The sequence below is a fragment of the Gossypium hirsutum genome, chromosome A06, assembly GCF_007990345.1.
Source record: "Gossypium hirsutum isolate 1008001.06 chromosome A06, Gossypium_hirsutum_v2.1, whole genome shotgun sequence".
NCBI classification, from domain to species: domain Eukaryota; kingdom Viridiplantae; phylum Streptophyta; class Magnoliopsida; order Malvales; family Malvaceae; genus Gossypium; species Gossypium hirsutum.
Window position 1 is genome coordinate 36,147,901 of NC_053429.1, and position 15,933 is coordinate 36,163,833.

The 15,933-nt window shown below is 30.5% G+C and overlaps 1 protein-coding gene across 2 annotated transcripts; it reads left to right on the top strand.

Moving 5' to 3' along the window:
• Positions 1-11,986: 11,986 nt before the first annotated feature.
• On the top strand, positions 11,987-15,267 carry LOC121230621 (bHLH transcription factor RHL1). 2 transcript variants are annotated; one of them, XM_041115636.1, is made up of 6 exons: positions 11,988-12,567; positions 12,650-12,877; positions 12,952-13,017; positions 13,561-13,626; positions 13,775-13,831; positions 14,615-15,267. In XM_041115636.1, the coding sequence occupies exons 1-6, from the start codon at positions 12,100-12,102 to the stop codon at positions 15,011-15,013; spliced, it is 1,284 nt and encodes a 427-aa protein (XP_040971570.1). In that variant the 5' UTR covers positions 11,988-12,099; the 3' UTR covers positions 15,014-15,267. The 2 variants fall into 2 exon arrangements, with proteins under 2 accessions (XP_040971571.1, XP_040971570.1); XM_041115637.1 differs by lacking the exon at positions 13,561-13,626 and having other exon boundaries at positions 11,987-12,567.
• Positions 15,268-15,933: the final 666 nt, after the last annotated feature.

Genomic DNA, 15,933 nt, shown 5'->3' on the forward strand with positions numbered 1-15,933 from the left:
TATTGTTAGTGTTATAATTATTAACACTTAATTATACTTTGCATCTATTTTAAATTGCACTTATTATTTTAAATTGAATAGCACTTAATCAATGTTATTGTTATATAGAATTATAACTAATATTTAGTACTTTCAATAAATGCACTAGCTATTGGCAAATATTGCACCAAGTTAGCGAACCAAGAATACGAGTTAAATAGTTTGAGACGTGTTGAAAATTGTCATTAATGATATTTTTTTCATATTGTATATCCCTCAAAATTCAATAAGCTCTTCAATTCTAAAACGTGAACAAGAATCAACAATAGACGATAACAGAAAATACTCTGCAAACTCAAAAGGGAGAAAGTAAGAGTGAGAGGAGAATGGTTTTTAAGGTGTGTTTAGAGTGCAAAATGAACCATGGTATATATAGAATTTTTATTGATAAAAATAACAACGATATGTGAATTTGGTTTAGCCAAAAATAGTTTAAAAAAGGTTCAATGAATCTAAACTTGACTAAATATAGCTTCACAAATAAAAGGGTAGACACCACGATATATCACACAAGAAAATTCACTAATTTATGTTATATTGGTTATTTGAGCCCAATTCTCAAACACGTGACCACCCTCTTAACTTGGTTCTTACTAATTCAATAAAATATAATAATTTATAAACAAAGGTCTCAGTTTATGTCTAAGCAATGTAGAATTTATTTCTTTAATATCTCAACTTTTCAAACATTAACAAAACATTTTCATTCAAATAGCTTTTAGCATTATTAGATAAGTTTTGTTTTCACCACCAAATAAAAAGTCAAACTTTATTATTATTTGATATGTTTGATTTTTATTATTTTGTTTTTGTTTTATTGTTATTTGATATTAACGGTATTTTTCTTGTGAATTGAGTAATTGCATTAGAAATTAGGGAAATGATTGTATAAAATAGTGACGCTACATCATCTGTATCCCTTTCTAATAGTTTTATGCCAAATCAGTATTCTTATCCTGAATTTCAGTATTTTAATTTGGATTTGATTTTTTTCAGGATAAAATCCTAAAATTCAGGATAAGAGTACTGATGTGGTATAAAACTATTGGAAAAAGATACAGATGACGTGGCGTCACTGTTTCATACAATCCTTTCCCTAGAAATTAAACATGTTAACAAATAAGAATCCATATGTTCATTGAAAATGATTACTATCATGATAGACTGAAGAAGAATATCAATGTTTTTTTACACATAATATTTTTATATATTTTTTAGAAATTTTTAATAATTTTAATATTTTTTATAATTTTTCAAGTTTTTTAATTTAATATTCTTCTAAAATGAATTTAGAAAACTATTTATCTATTCATTCTATATGCATATTTTAACCTCTTTTTTTTTGTTGATCTAACATGCCACATAGCAGTTTTTGATGGCTTTCGTTTATCACATCAACGAGGTTATCAGCCAACTTGATCGACAGACAATTTTCGTTAACGGAAACGGTCAATTGATTTTTTTATATATTTTTTTAAACACTCAATTGTTTTTTTTATTGAGGAATTTTTAATCTTTTAAGTCATAAATTTATTTTTAGTGAAAATTATATTTTTATGTTAAAATAATATAGTAATTAAACTTACCATAAGTTATAGCAAACGAAGTGACAGCAACTTTTTTTTTTCCATATAAAAACTATATCTCTTTAAGATAATTTACTATTATATTATTAGTTATTAAAAATAGAAGACCTAACCAACAAGTATTGGTACAATTGTAAAGTGGGAATTGTAAAATAGACAAGAAAATACAAAATAATTTTAATACAAATATATTTAAAAAATGTAATTTAATAAATTTTAAAATAATAAAAACCAAATCTCAATTTTATTCTTTAAAAAATATCATCTTATTCCATCAGTGATTTATTTGGTTTCAATTTCTTAGTAGATTTTTATCTTCATTCAAGTTCTTCCTGTAAATATGATGAAATACTCTTAATATATAATTAAACTAAAAAATAAAGCCTAATTATAATTATTTTATTAATAAAATCAATGAAAATGTGTTTTAAATAGACAAGTCCACATATTTACGCACGAAATATTTATCAACCATTATCAATATTTTTATTATTATGAAGATTAAAAGTACAACACTTAAGATATAATTGTGCATGTACTTTTCTTTTTTCACATTTTTTTTAATAAATAAGGTAAAATATTATTATATTAAAGTTTAAACTAAACTAAAGGTAAATTACATCGCAAGTCTTTTTAATATAGTATCATTTTTACTTTAATTAATTTAAATATTTTTTATCAATTTAATTACTCTAATTAAGATAATTATGTAAATAAATTGTTATTGTTAAAAATTTCGCTAATTCACTACATATGTAAATCCTTTTTTATTTTTAACTAAAGTTAACTAGTTTTATATAATTAGTTCAAAAACACTTTTAAAAAAAAAATGGAAGTGTTTGCAAGAAAGGGTTCTTAAGTAGGGTAATTGTTCAACATTCAAATTGTAATGTCAGCCAAAACGCAAAAGAAATGCATAATCGACAATGATGTGCATAAGTCAAAACTCATAATAGAGAACATGAATGGAATAACTAAATTCTGAAGAATAATCAAATACAAGTGAAGTGTTATTGGAATAACAATAAAAAGCCACAAACTAGCAGCTGTAGCAGCGGCGGCGGCAGCGACGGCTGCCATTGTAAGCCTGGAAAATGATGGTTATGAAATTCTCATCTCTGTACATACAACATTCTCTGCAACCTACTCTCTTGTCCATGCCATTTTTATTTCACAACTCCAAATACCAATAACAATTTTCTACTAAATATAGAATTCTCCTCTTTTAATCCTCTCTCTTTTTTCCACCATCTTCAATGATAGTAGACGTTCTTTTCGCATGAATATCTTCAATGAGCGATGAGAATTGCTCCCCAAGGAGAAAGAATAGTTGTTTTTTTGGTGATAATGAGGCGCAAATAAGAAGAAGAAAAATAAGCCGTGATGATAGCCAAATACAATTTTGTGAACAATTTTTTTTTTCTTTTTTGAAGAAGGTTATGAGAGGAGGAAATTTCTCAAAAGAATCAATAGAAAGGTGGAGGAGGAGGTGAAGTGTACGACACTAAAATTATTGGTGGCAATGGTCCCTCATACACAGGAGCTGGAGGTGGTGATGATGATGGTAATGAACTGGTGGTGGTGAGGAATATGTTACAACGGGTGGCGGTGGTAAAGGTGATGGAAAATACTTTTAAAAAATAAGCCAAAACCAACAATTGTAAAGCTGAATTACATGATTTAATCATTAAAAAATACTTTAAAAACCTTGAAGTTGCTTCATACAAAAGAGAGGGTGTGTGTTTGAGTAGTGGCTCCCATAAGCCCCGGCTAGACTTGAGAACAACAGCCCAAGGAGGAAAGATGAAGCACCTAAAAACCCGGAAAAAGAATCATGTTTGGATTCCAATAATACCCAGAAAGAATAAAACAAAAATTGAAACTTTATATGAAAAATTAAACAAATTACCGCAAGGAAAGAAGCAATTTTAAGAGCTACATCCATTGGGATTCAACTCTATGCATCATCCGATTCACTCTTGGGTTTTTTGGTTCCCTAAAACTGTAAAAACTTATTGATTCACTATCTTTTTTTTCTTTTCCTTAAGTGGGTGTATAAGTTTGCTTAAAATTTTGGGTAAATTCAGAAAAAATATTCACCCTTTTGTATGAAGTTATCTTGAAAGATTTTTAATTTTTTTATGATTAAATCATGTAATACATGGTAATTTAGTTTTGGAGTTGTTGGTTTTTGCTTAATTTCAATCTGTGGTTTAAAGGAAAATTAGGGGGTTTTTTGTTGGTTTAAAAAAGGGAAAAATGAAGGCTTTTAGGAACTTAGAACCATAATCAAATTATTTAAATTACCACAAGTAGTAAATTTATTATTATATCAATTTTAAAACTACTACATTTTTTTTATTTAGTTAACATAATTAGATAAATGTGATTAATTGAGTAACAAAAAAATAATGTTCAGAATAATCAAATGACTTACAGTGCAATTTAGCTATGGATATAGGTAGAAGATATAATGATGCAGATATGAGATTCATATCCCATAAAATAAAAAGGAGTAGAATATATTGTGATATGATGGAATATATGGTATTTATTATCCCATAAAATATGGAATCATGTTTTTTTCTGTTAGCAAACAAAGTTTGAGTATTATATACTTTGCTATAATAATTGAGGAAATACACTCATATTGCTATTATATTTTATTATTAAAATATTAAAATAATCAAATAAACTTAATTTTTTTTATTTACAGTTCAACTTCAAGCAAAATATTTTAATTACAAAATTATTAAACATTTTCAAAATATAATTTTGTTAAACAGTAAATGTTAACCCCATTAAAATTTAGCTTTATTCGTGATTCTTTTTAATTATATAGGGACTAAATTGATATATTAATTATAAAAAAATAATTTAATCCGATCCCTAAAAAGAAAGACTTGCCAAATACAATGATCACTTAAATATATATACTATTAATAAAACTCCTTAATGACTATTGTTATTATTTTGATGTTTTTTTTATATATTTTTCATACTTTTATATAATTTTTAAATAAAAGAACTAAATTAGCATATCAAAGAATTGAACCCATGTTTAATGAATTTATAAACAAATTACTTACCACTACACCAATAATAATTCTTGAGTAAACTTTACAAAAATTAACTTTTAACATAAAATGTTTTCTTTCACCAAATTTATATGTTATTTTTAAATACAATTTTATTCTAAATACGTGATTTTTACATACATATGCATATGATAAGATTTCTAGTGTTTATTATACACCTTGCATTTGTAATGAAACTAATGATCGACATTATCAAGACATATATACATATTTGTATTTGTATACATATCTCATATGACATTGCCTTAATTAAGATGAAGAAATATTGCACTATTATTAAGTATGATCATCAACATGTATGTTATTAATTTTCGGTTGAGTATTCGATAGAAAGAACCATGTGCACGGTTGGACTCAAACTTATTTTATATAGTATATATGTAACGCCCTGATTTTTAGGCCTGGAAGTATTGGGCCTTGAGCCTGGGTTCGGGTGAAAAACGGCCCGAATAATTTGGATGTTATTATTATTATTTCGTATGTTTAGTTTAGTAATCAAATAAATTACGAAGGGTTTATGGTGTGGGAAAAAAGGCCCAAGACTAAATTTAATTCGAGGCAATTCCTGAATTTTAATTTTGGGAGAGAGGGTTCTGGCGATATGGGCTTTTAAAGTTGAGGTGGTAAAATAGGACACAAAAAGATCTGTGGTAAAGTGGCATGTGGCGCCATTTAGGTGTTTGGGGAGTGACGTGCGGATGTTTAGGGGGAGCCAGAGTTCAAGTCACAAGGTAAGCGTATTGTTACTTTTATTTTTTTTTTGTGCATGTGTCGGGCATGTGATAGAGCTTAAGTGGAAATTCGGTTAGGGCTTTAGGAAGGTTGGCCGTGGGTCTGAATGGCCATCAGGGCAAGCTTTATTTTCTTTTTGTTTTTCCAAATTAGGGTTAGCCACCTAGAGCCTTCCCTTTCATTCTATTTTCTTCTCAATATCTCAAAAAGCCAAAAAACGCAAAGTTAGATCTCCTGAGTGTCGAATTCTTCCTTCTCTTCTCCTCTCTTCTTCTATTTTCTTTTTCTCTTTCTTTTCTTATCTAGCCGAAACATTCCTACCATTCTACTCATCTCCTCTTTCATTCCCATTCTTTTCTAAACCTCTATAGTCGATTGCCATAAAAGCTGAAATCCCAAAAGTTGTTTCTTGTGTCGATTTCTTCTAGCCAAAATCCTCCTATTTTCTTCATCTCTTTTGGTCGATTTTTACATCCTCTAAACCTCAACCCCTTTCGGAAATACCACCATACCAAATCATCTTCCTCTTCACAGTTCCAAAAGCCGAAAACACCATAGTTTTTACGGACATATAGCCGAATCTTTAGATCTCTAAGATTTGAGATCTGCAAGTGTTTAAGGGCTGGATCTGCATCAGATCTGAGTAGAAACTGAAGTGGAATCATTTTGGTTGAAAGAACTTGTGGTAAGTATTCAGATCTATTCTTTATTTCGGGTTTTAGAAAAGCCAAAATCCCTAAAGGCATAGGGAGGCTGTCGAATGGAGCTTAAGGCTCTAAGGGTTGTAACAATTGATTTGTTTTGGTGTTAGTGTGATCTAGATACTGCTGATCGAAGGCTTGGACAAATGGAACGACTAGATCGAGATCTAGTCACTAGTTTTGGAAAAAGTAAGATCTCAAGGGCCATATGTATTGATGGCCGATTATGGTAAGTAAGTTTATGATGGTTGCCATTGTATTTTGGATCTGATACGTCTAGTGACGATTGTAGGATATCGTGGGAGATTTCGGTAGCAGTTGTAGCAAATCAGGTATATAAACGAAACCCACTAGTAGACTAGATTGGCAAAAGCCAAAATGCCGAAAAGCCGACATTTCAAGAACTTGCGAGCGTGCGAGCGCTCGTGGGATTGTTTGTATTGAAAATTTTGGTAACTTCAACGGTAAGATTACAGAGTGCGCAATTTCGTGCACTTCGATATATTTAGGCTTAATGGGCCGAAATCGGGTTAATGGGCCAACGGGCCCAATTCTATAAAAATGCTCGGTAAGTGTTTCTGTTAATACGTTAATAACTGTAATGAGCATGAAACCCTAAAAAGACTGATAAAAATACCTCTGTAAGGTAGAATTACCGTAATACCCCTAAAGGGGTAAGTTTACGATTATGCCCCTCGAGGGTAAATAACTGTTCTTACGCTATAATCTGACTGTCTTTCTGAAGCATGCCTTGTTAATTATATATTCTCTGCATACATGTCATACTGCATGGGGTTGGGTTTTGTTATGGAGGAAGAACTCGTTCTAGTGGCTGTGCCACATATTCTGATATAAGCAGCTTTGCTGCAGATTATAGTTAATGCCGCAACTGGTGCTAACACTGTAAGCGTAAGGATGGCGTGGGTGATTTATTCCCCACAAGAAGTGTAGGGATGGACGGAGGTAAGTGCAGGGTTGGATGGGGTTATCATGCATTAATCATATGAGACTGTTTTGTTATGGGCCAACTGTATTGAAATGGGCCCAACTGTGTTAATATGAGCAAGACCCAATATATCTCGACTTGTAATAGGGCTACGGCCCAGATTGATATTGATATGGGCTAGGCCCAGTATACTCTGATACTGTAAGGGGCTATGGCCCAGATTGTTATTGATATGGGCTAAGGACTAGTTAACTTTGATTTCTGAATAGGGCTTAGGCCCAAGAAGCTTGAATTGATTTAGGCTCTAGTTGGGTTTATTTTACACACTGAGTTTTCCAAACTCACCCCCTTTTTCCCATCTTTGCAGGTGAGCCTTAGATCGATGGACTTGGAGCTAGAGGGATTCAGAGTGGCCATGTGGACTGTTTAAAATAAGTGTTTATGCCTTCACTTTTATTCTAGATTATTTCCTTTATATTTTTGCGTTTTAATTTGTAATAAGGCCGCTTAAATTATTTTTAATTGTTTTTAGTATGTTTTGATAGCTTAGATATGATATTGTTTTAATTGTTTGAAACTGAATAGCTCTAGGGCACGTTTTAAAAATGTTACTTGATTTCAAAATATCGCGATAACAAAGCAAGGCTTCCGCAACGAAAACGTTTTCAAAATTAATAACATTTTTAAATGGTTTTAAACGAATTGGTTTTCCCTGAACAATCACTCAGTTAAAGTGTGGCAATGGTTGTGTGCATGTCTAGGATTGGATCCGTGGAGAGCTGGGTACTTAAGCAGTCTAATTGACTCACCTCCTCTTTTCTGGCATCCTACCTGGTGCACAGCTTCCATTCACTTTAATCTATAACGATGATATTCTTTAAACACTAAGAAAGACTTTAGATAAAACATGACTTTTCTAGTAACGCTTCAATGTAACACATCGGATTCGGTCGTAACGTCTGGGCCGAATTTGGGGTGTTACAATATATAACACTTATGAGTGAAATGCTAGATGTTAAAAGGCACAAGTTCAAGTCCAAGTATGCATAATGTGTATAGTTTACCTTAACAGGCATCCAACAAAACACTCTTATCTTATAAACTTGTCATCATCACCTCTTCAAATACTTAAATTTAAAAAAAAATCAAAACTCAACACTTTAGCTTTTCATTGAAAATAATCCAACATGCTTTTTGTTAATATATTTTGTTGGGTAGATACTTTTTTGTTAATATTTAATTGTAATTTTATTAAATATAAAAGTAGTATTTCATAAAAGAAAAAGTTTGTAAAATTAGAATTTTAACGTAAACTTATTAGAGTTGAAAAAAAAATTATACCAATCAATGGAAATAAATCAGAATCTATATTTAACTTTATAACTTTTATTTATTTGGTATATTTGCAGTAAAAATTTGGATGGTTCTTAATTAAAATTATTAATTGCTCTCCCTTTAAAATTTTGGAATTTAAATTTAATCCAAAATTGTTGTTTTGTGTTGCAAGTTGTAACGAGAAGATTGCTAATTAATTAAGGGCACTATGGTGAATTCGCCTGGAGTTTGATAGCCAACCCTAGTCGCTAGTATTTCTTAGTGAACACTGGCAGACCACGCGAGAGAGACCTCGGAGTCGGAGGTGATACACCAATCTCACGCGATTATTTTCAACGTGCACTCAACAACTGCTTGGGATACATCTGCTTATACAACGTAAAAATTACACACTTTTATAACTACGGTTAAATCATTTATGTTTAAAATGTTACATTTTAATTACTTACGTTATTGTATTGTAATATTTTAGTCACTAAGCGTTAATTGCCGTTAATTATGGTAAGTTGACGTGGCACATTAAATCATCATTTCAAACAAAAATTTTAAGTTAAATTATATAATTAGTCCTTATATTTTTTTCGTTTTAAGCAATTTAATTTTTTTCTTTTATGTTCTTTGAACTTTTCTCCTTCATCTTTTTTTTTCTCATTCTCTTATCATTCTCCCTCAGTTTTCCTCCCTTCTCTATTTCTTTTAACATAGTTTTTCGATGCTTTCTATTTATTAAAATTAATCTCTATACTTTTTTTTGAATAATTTAATTTTTTCTCTTTATTTTCCTTTTCTTCTTCCCCTTTATTTTTCTCTTTTCTCATATTATTCACTATAGAAACATAGCCTTTACCCACAAAATAAACTAAGCCCTTATTTCTTTCCCATGATTCCTAAATTGAATTTTAATGAAAACTGAATATCAATCATTCTTAATCAAATCTTGATTTGAGTATAACCTAATTTTGAAACAAAAAATAATCTAATTAATCAATTTTTTTAAAAAAACATATCCTCTAAACATAAATTAAATTCTTTATATTCAAAACAATTTTTTTCCATTTCCAAACTTTTATAGAATCGTGTAGAATATTCCTTTTATTTTCTTTTATTTTTTGACGAATAAAATTAAGCAAATGATAAAATTGATCTAAACCTTCTTGGATATTCCATAACAAGCTTGATTGAAAGCCAAGCATGGATGAACTAAAGGGAGAAAGGGAACATGGAACCAAATTGGTTTGGGCAAAGTTGAGGGTAAGTTTCGTATAGTAGTCGTTTTAATCATTGAGAGTGTAGAGCTCGTTTGAAAATTTCGTGAAACAACATAGTTTCAAGAGGGCGAGAATGTTGTATGTAAGATAGATAAGATGGTTGTGGGGGTTAGTTAGGAGGTTAAGGGAACAGGTTCGGGAAACTTTGTTAAGGGTAGACGGCCACAAGTCATGATTGGCGAGGTCTTCGAGTGAATAGAGCTTATGGACTAGGTCATTGAGAGATCCAAATTGATTCGTTAAAGCGATGATGGATGATGAGGGTTCGTAATTATGGGGTGAGAATATGCGAAGTAAGTTCTATTTTTATTTTAGCTTTCGTATTTTCTTTTTTCGTAAACATAAAAAAGTTTTAACTAATAGGAAACATAGAAAAACTACGTTAAAAGATATGAGAATGGAGAAAAACAAAGGGAGAAACAAAAGAGAAAGGAAAATAAAGACAAAAAAAAAGTTAAAAGAACATAAAAGAAAAAAATTTAAATTTCTCAAAACGAAAAACATATTGGGACCAATGGTATAATTTAACCTAATTTTTTTGTTTGAAATGATGATTTAATATACCACGTTAGCTTACCATTACACCGTTAACTACAATTGACTAAAATATTACAACACGTTAACATAAATAACTAAAACGTAGCATGTTAAACATAATGTAACTTGAAGTACAAAAAAATGACTATTTTGATAGTTTACCCTTTTTGTATTGGTTTGATATATTTATCATATCGATTTAAAATACTTTATATATTAATATATATTCAATTATTGAATTTTTTATGTAAAAATAGGTAGAAGTTTTAAATTTACATCAAACTTGACATGCATGTTCTACATGAATAGATTATGAAATATAACAGTTGAGTCTTTAAAATATTAATTATATGTATAATTACGGAAGTATGTAAAATTACTTTAACTTTTATACTGAATTAGTGTATCTGTCCCCATTATTATAATAGATTAATTTTTTAATTTCCACGTTAACACTTTAACAGCGTTAATAATTTATATTAACTAATAATAAACATCAAACTATATTAAATTAAAATATAAACATTAAAGCATATTTTTTTAACATAGTGAAGGAACTAAAATCATCATTTAACTTTTGTAATATGATTGGAAATAATTCAAAATATGCTGCTAATAAGATTTGAGATTTAATTTAAAATTAAATCTTTTAACTTTTTCAAAAATTTGGTATAATTTTAACATGCTATTTTCTTTTTCAGAATTTGTTTACCATAAGATATATTTATTAAGGGGTTTCAAAAAATATATATTTTTATTAATTCTTTTAGGAAGTATCAGATTAAATTTTAAATTATATTGCAGCTTAATACATATTAAACTTATTTAAAATTTAATCATATAATAATTTTTGAAATAAATATATTAATTTATTTTTATTTAAAAAAATATATTATATGTTTATTTAAGACAACATTAGTGACAAAAATAGTACAATGTAAACATAAGAGCTTGGATTCGATACTAAGTAATTTCATTCCCATTCCCTAATTATCAAAAAATTAAATAAAATAAAATTATATTTTATTTGACTTGACAAAATAATCTTAAAAATTACAAATACATTTCTAGTAAAATAATTATGAATCAAACATATTAGTATAAATTTCTCATAATTATAATAAAATAACTAAAATTATCCATATTCCTTCCCAATCTAATATCTTAAATATGGAACTTCATTCAATTACAAAATCCGCTACATATTTTGACCTTACAAATGCTTTCATATTCATTTAAATGAACGTTGATTCACGCGCTTCTAGTGGGTTGTTGGAAAAAGGAGTTTTGGCTTTCAACATCACATAAGTAGATATGCAAAAGGGAAAGCATTGAAATTTCAAAACTCAACAATATTTAATCCCTAAATTTGATGGCATTTTCAATTTGGTCCTTATATTCTTTTACACATTAGTTTTAAAATTTGGTAAATTTTATTCTTAATTTTGGATTCTATTAAGATATGGTGATGTGCCACATCTTCACTTAAATTTTTTCAAAAAATTTGTATAAATTTTAAAAATTATACAAAGATATAATCTTAAAGTGTAATATCATAATTCCTTAACATAATCCAAATTTAGAAAAGTGAAAATTTTGTCAAACTCCAAAGATTATTGTGGATTAAAAAAAATTCACGGACCAATCTGGAAATTTTGACAAATTCATGTACTAAATATTGCTTTATCCCAACTCCAAAACAATACCAAAACAAAACTACAAAAGCTATGCATACAGAGCTCCTCTCTAACATCTCTATATTTAGTAAATCCAAACCCCAAAGCAAAAAGAAAAAAAGAAACTCGTCCCTTCATCTTCAATCTCCTCCATCATCAAAGCAAAAAAATAACCCTAATTATGCAGCCTTGTAGTCGTGAAATGCAAGCAATGAACTCTCTCTTAAACCCGACCCAACAAATCCCTCTCCAAGACCTTCAAATCAACGGTAACAGCCACCATCATCAACAGATCCACGTCCCATCATCATCGCAGTTCCAGTATCCCACACCGACTTCAACAACCCACCATGACGACAGCTTCTTAGAACAGATACTCTCCTCCACCACGTCCTTCCCGTGGTCCGACGAAACGGGTCCTCCCAAACCCGAGGATAACAATAACGCCGGCTTCAACTACGATGAGATGGTTCTAGCTTCCAAGCTTCGACAGCATCAAATCAACGGCGGAGCTGCTGGTAACCCTTTTTCCGCTATGAAGATGATGTTGATGATGCAACAACAACAACAGCAACAGCAGATGATGTTAGCGGGCAGACCCACGGTTGCCTCCTCCGCCGCCGGAGGCGGAATCACCACCAATCATCAGGTTCACATTAGCTTTCACTTAGGGTAATATAAATATTGGCATGTATATTACAATGAGTGATTTTATATATAATATGTTGCAGGGTGGAGAGGGTTCCATGCAAGCTTTGTATAATGTTTTTGGAGATGGATCTTTGCATGGAACTATGCAGGCGAAAAGCTTTGTGGGGGCTAATTCAGCAACAGAGATGACCCAAAGTCAGGGAAGTCGTCCGACGGCCGGAGAAGCGGTGACGGCGCCGGAAAAGCCTAAACAAAGAGTTAGGGCAAGGAGGGGTCAAGCTACTGACCCCCACAGTATCGCGGAAAGAGTAAGAGAAACATTTCTTAAATCAGTTTTTTTTTTTCAAGAAATCAAATGGATTTAAAATGATTTGTTTTGCAGCTACGTAGAGTTAGAATTGCAGAGAGAATGAAAGCTCTTCAAGAACTGGTTCCCAACGCCAACAAGGTACAGTTTCATTTTTTTTATGATAAGGAGCTTCAATGTCTCCGGTCACCGGCTCTCATTCGGTCAATTCCATCTTATGCGTAAGCTGGACAGGTGTCGATAGTAGGATAAATTAATCGTCACAGTGCAGTGTCTTTAATATTGCTCTCTGACTCTTTATTTTAATTATATCAATAATTGCAATTAATTAATTTGGTCAAATTATGGCTTAGTCCCTCCATTATATTCAAATTTACAGATTTTCGCCATTAGGAAGTTTGATTAAAACATAGGCATTGATTTTATTTCTTCAGAAATAATCCTTTTGATGCTAAAAAAGTTAATGTGGGCATAGTTTTTAAGGAAAAACTCACTTTTAAACGGATAATTAATTATGTTAATTATTTAGCCACTGATATTGTGAAAAAGGGAGTTAATTAAAATATTCAATTTGAATAAAGTGGAAGACCTAAAAATAGGATTAAACCCATTAATTTAATTAAAATTTGAATATTTGAACTGACTAATTAGTATTTTAATGGATGTGGGATTTGGATTTGACAGACAGATAAAGCTTCAATGCTTGATGAGATCATCGACTATGTCAAATTCCTCCAGCTCCAAGTGAAGGTTTAAATTTTTTTCTATTAATTATGATTCCCTGTCAGTCTGTCTTCGTTGACATGATTTATTTAATGTGTTTATTAATTATTATTTTTTTAAAATCCCATTTGTTGTATGGGCATCTCTGAAATCAATTTTCTTTTTCTTTTTCCAGGTTCTGAGTATGAGCAGATTGGGTGGTGCTGCTGCTGTTGCTCCCCTTGTTTCTGAGGTAATTAATCTCATCATTAAAATTTACCCTAATTTTATTTTGTTAAAAAAAATTGAGAAATTTTTACATGTGACTATGATGAAAAATGTTGAAGTATATTGTCTTGTTCTTGTTTAAATCATTCCTTGTCTGGAATCCGACCATATCTCAATCAAATAAAAACGACAAAAACAAAAGTAGCACGCGTGCCCTCACTTTTATAGATTCCTTTTCATTTTTGGTCATATTTCAGTTTTGGTCCCTTTATTATTTTAAAATTTTAGTTTTAACTCTTATACTTTAATCTTATTTAATTTAATAATGTTATTATTTTAGAGAGACCAACTTCGTCAAGATAAGTATTTGAAGTGTTATTTGTTTGGAGTGAACTGATCTCGATAGTTCAAGTGGTAGCATAATTACCCATAAGTATCTTATAAGCTCTAAGGCATGAGCTCAAACCTTACTCAAATTCTTTTAAACATGTCATTTCTCCTCAAAATTAGGAGACAAAACCCTGATTGAAAAGAATATTTGCTCTCATTTGAACACATCATTAAGCATTTTAATCTACTTTAAATTTCTTTAAAAACTTGAAGCCTTTTATGAGAATAGTTAGCTGTATTAATAATTTAGTTTAGCTAATAACAATACAATGATTAAACTATGTCAACTAAACGTGTAAGGATTAAATCATACATTTTAACATAGTAGAGGGATCAAAGCCAAACTTTGACCTTTCTTTTTCTTTTTTAGTAATAAAGACGATTATAAAAGTTGTACGACTTTTTTGTCCTTTTGAAGGGAGGTGGCGATTGTATTCAAACAAGTGCCAATGGTGGGTCCCATCCACGAAATTCCAACGGTGACCAAACGCCGTCGGCCAACGACAGACTGACGATGACGGAGCACCAAGTGGCCAAGCTTATGGAAGAGGACATGGGCTCCGCCATGCAGTATCTGCAAGGGAAGGGTCTGTGCCTCATGCCAATCTCTCTCGCCACCGCCATCTCAACCGCCACGTCTCGTTCAAGGAACCCCATGATCAACCATGAAAACCCCACCAACGGCAGCCACCTTTTGATTCAATCAAGCGGCGGCGATGGACCGTCCTCGCCTAGCATGTCCGTGTTGACAGTCCAGTCAGCCACCATGGGTAACGGTGGTCTTGAAGGTGGCGCAGCCTCCGTTTCCAAGCCCTGATAACGGCGGTGACGGACATCTGTAGAGAGGAATTGAAGGGAAACAGCTTTTAGTCTATGAAAATAGGGCGGTCTTCTTCACATGTATTTTTTTTTGAAAAAAAAGTATGAAACGACGCCGTATTTCACATAGACTTATAGGCTAACCCCTAAAACTGACCTCACCCAATCAACAAACAATTAAGTAGAGGATTAAGCTAAGGGAACAAGTTTTAGTATTATAATGAAATGGTTGTAAGTTGTTTTTGGGTTGAATTTCTTTGTATTTCAATCTCTTTTTTTTTTCTTAATTTCTTTTCTTTATTAGATTATAATACAAAGAAAAATTATTAAGAAAATTCAAATTAAAAAATCAGTGTGAAGTAACTAATAATTAAATTATAAAAATAAAGGGTGAAATCAAAATATAAATTTTGTTGCTTTTATTTTGGGAAAGCAAATTACCCAAAAACTCAACTCCGTGTTAGTATTCAAATAAAAGAGAGAACAATGGTTTATTAAATTCAAAATAATTTATCCAAATAATTTTACTCATTAGTCAATTACGTGGACTAACTTTTTGCCTCCTTTCTCTTAATTATATATCATCAAATTTTACTATCATTTCCTATTCTGGGTTATCTATTTTTTTTATCTTCTAATTTAATCCATCCTACTTTCTACTATTTTTATTTCTCGAATTTTTAAATTTTATTTTTTATTTAATAGTAATAATTAAATTTGTTTAATAAGTTTTATTGTTAATAATGTGTTATGAATAAAGTTATAAATTTAATTTATACTTTTCAATTTAATATTTCTTAATACTGATATTTCTTAAATTTTGAGAATTTTAATATTGATGCAAACAACAATAATTTAAATACATTAACTTATTTGTGAGTGACATATGAAAATAGCAACTTTTACATATGCTGCATA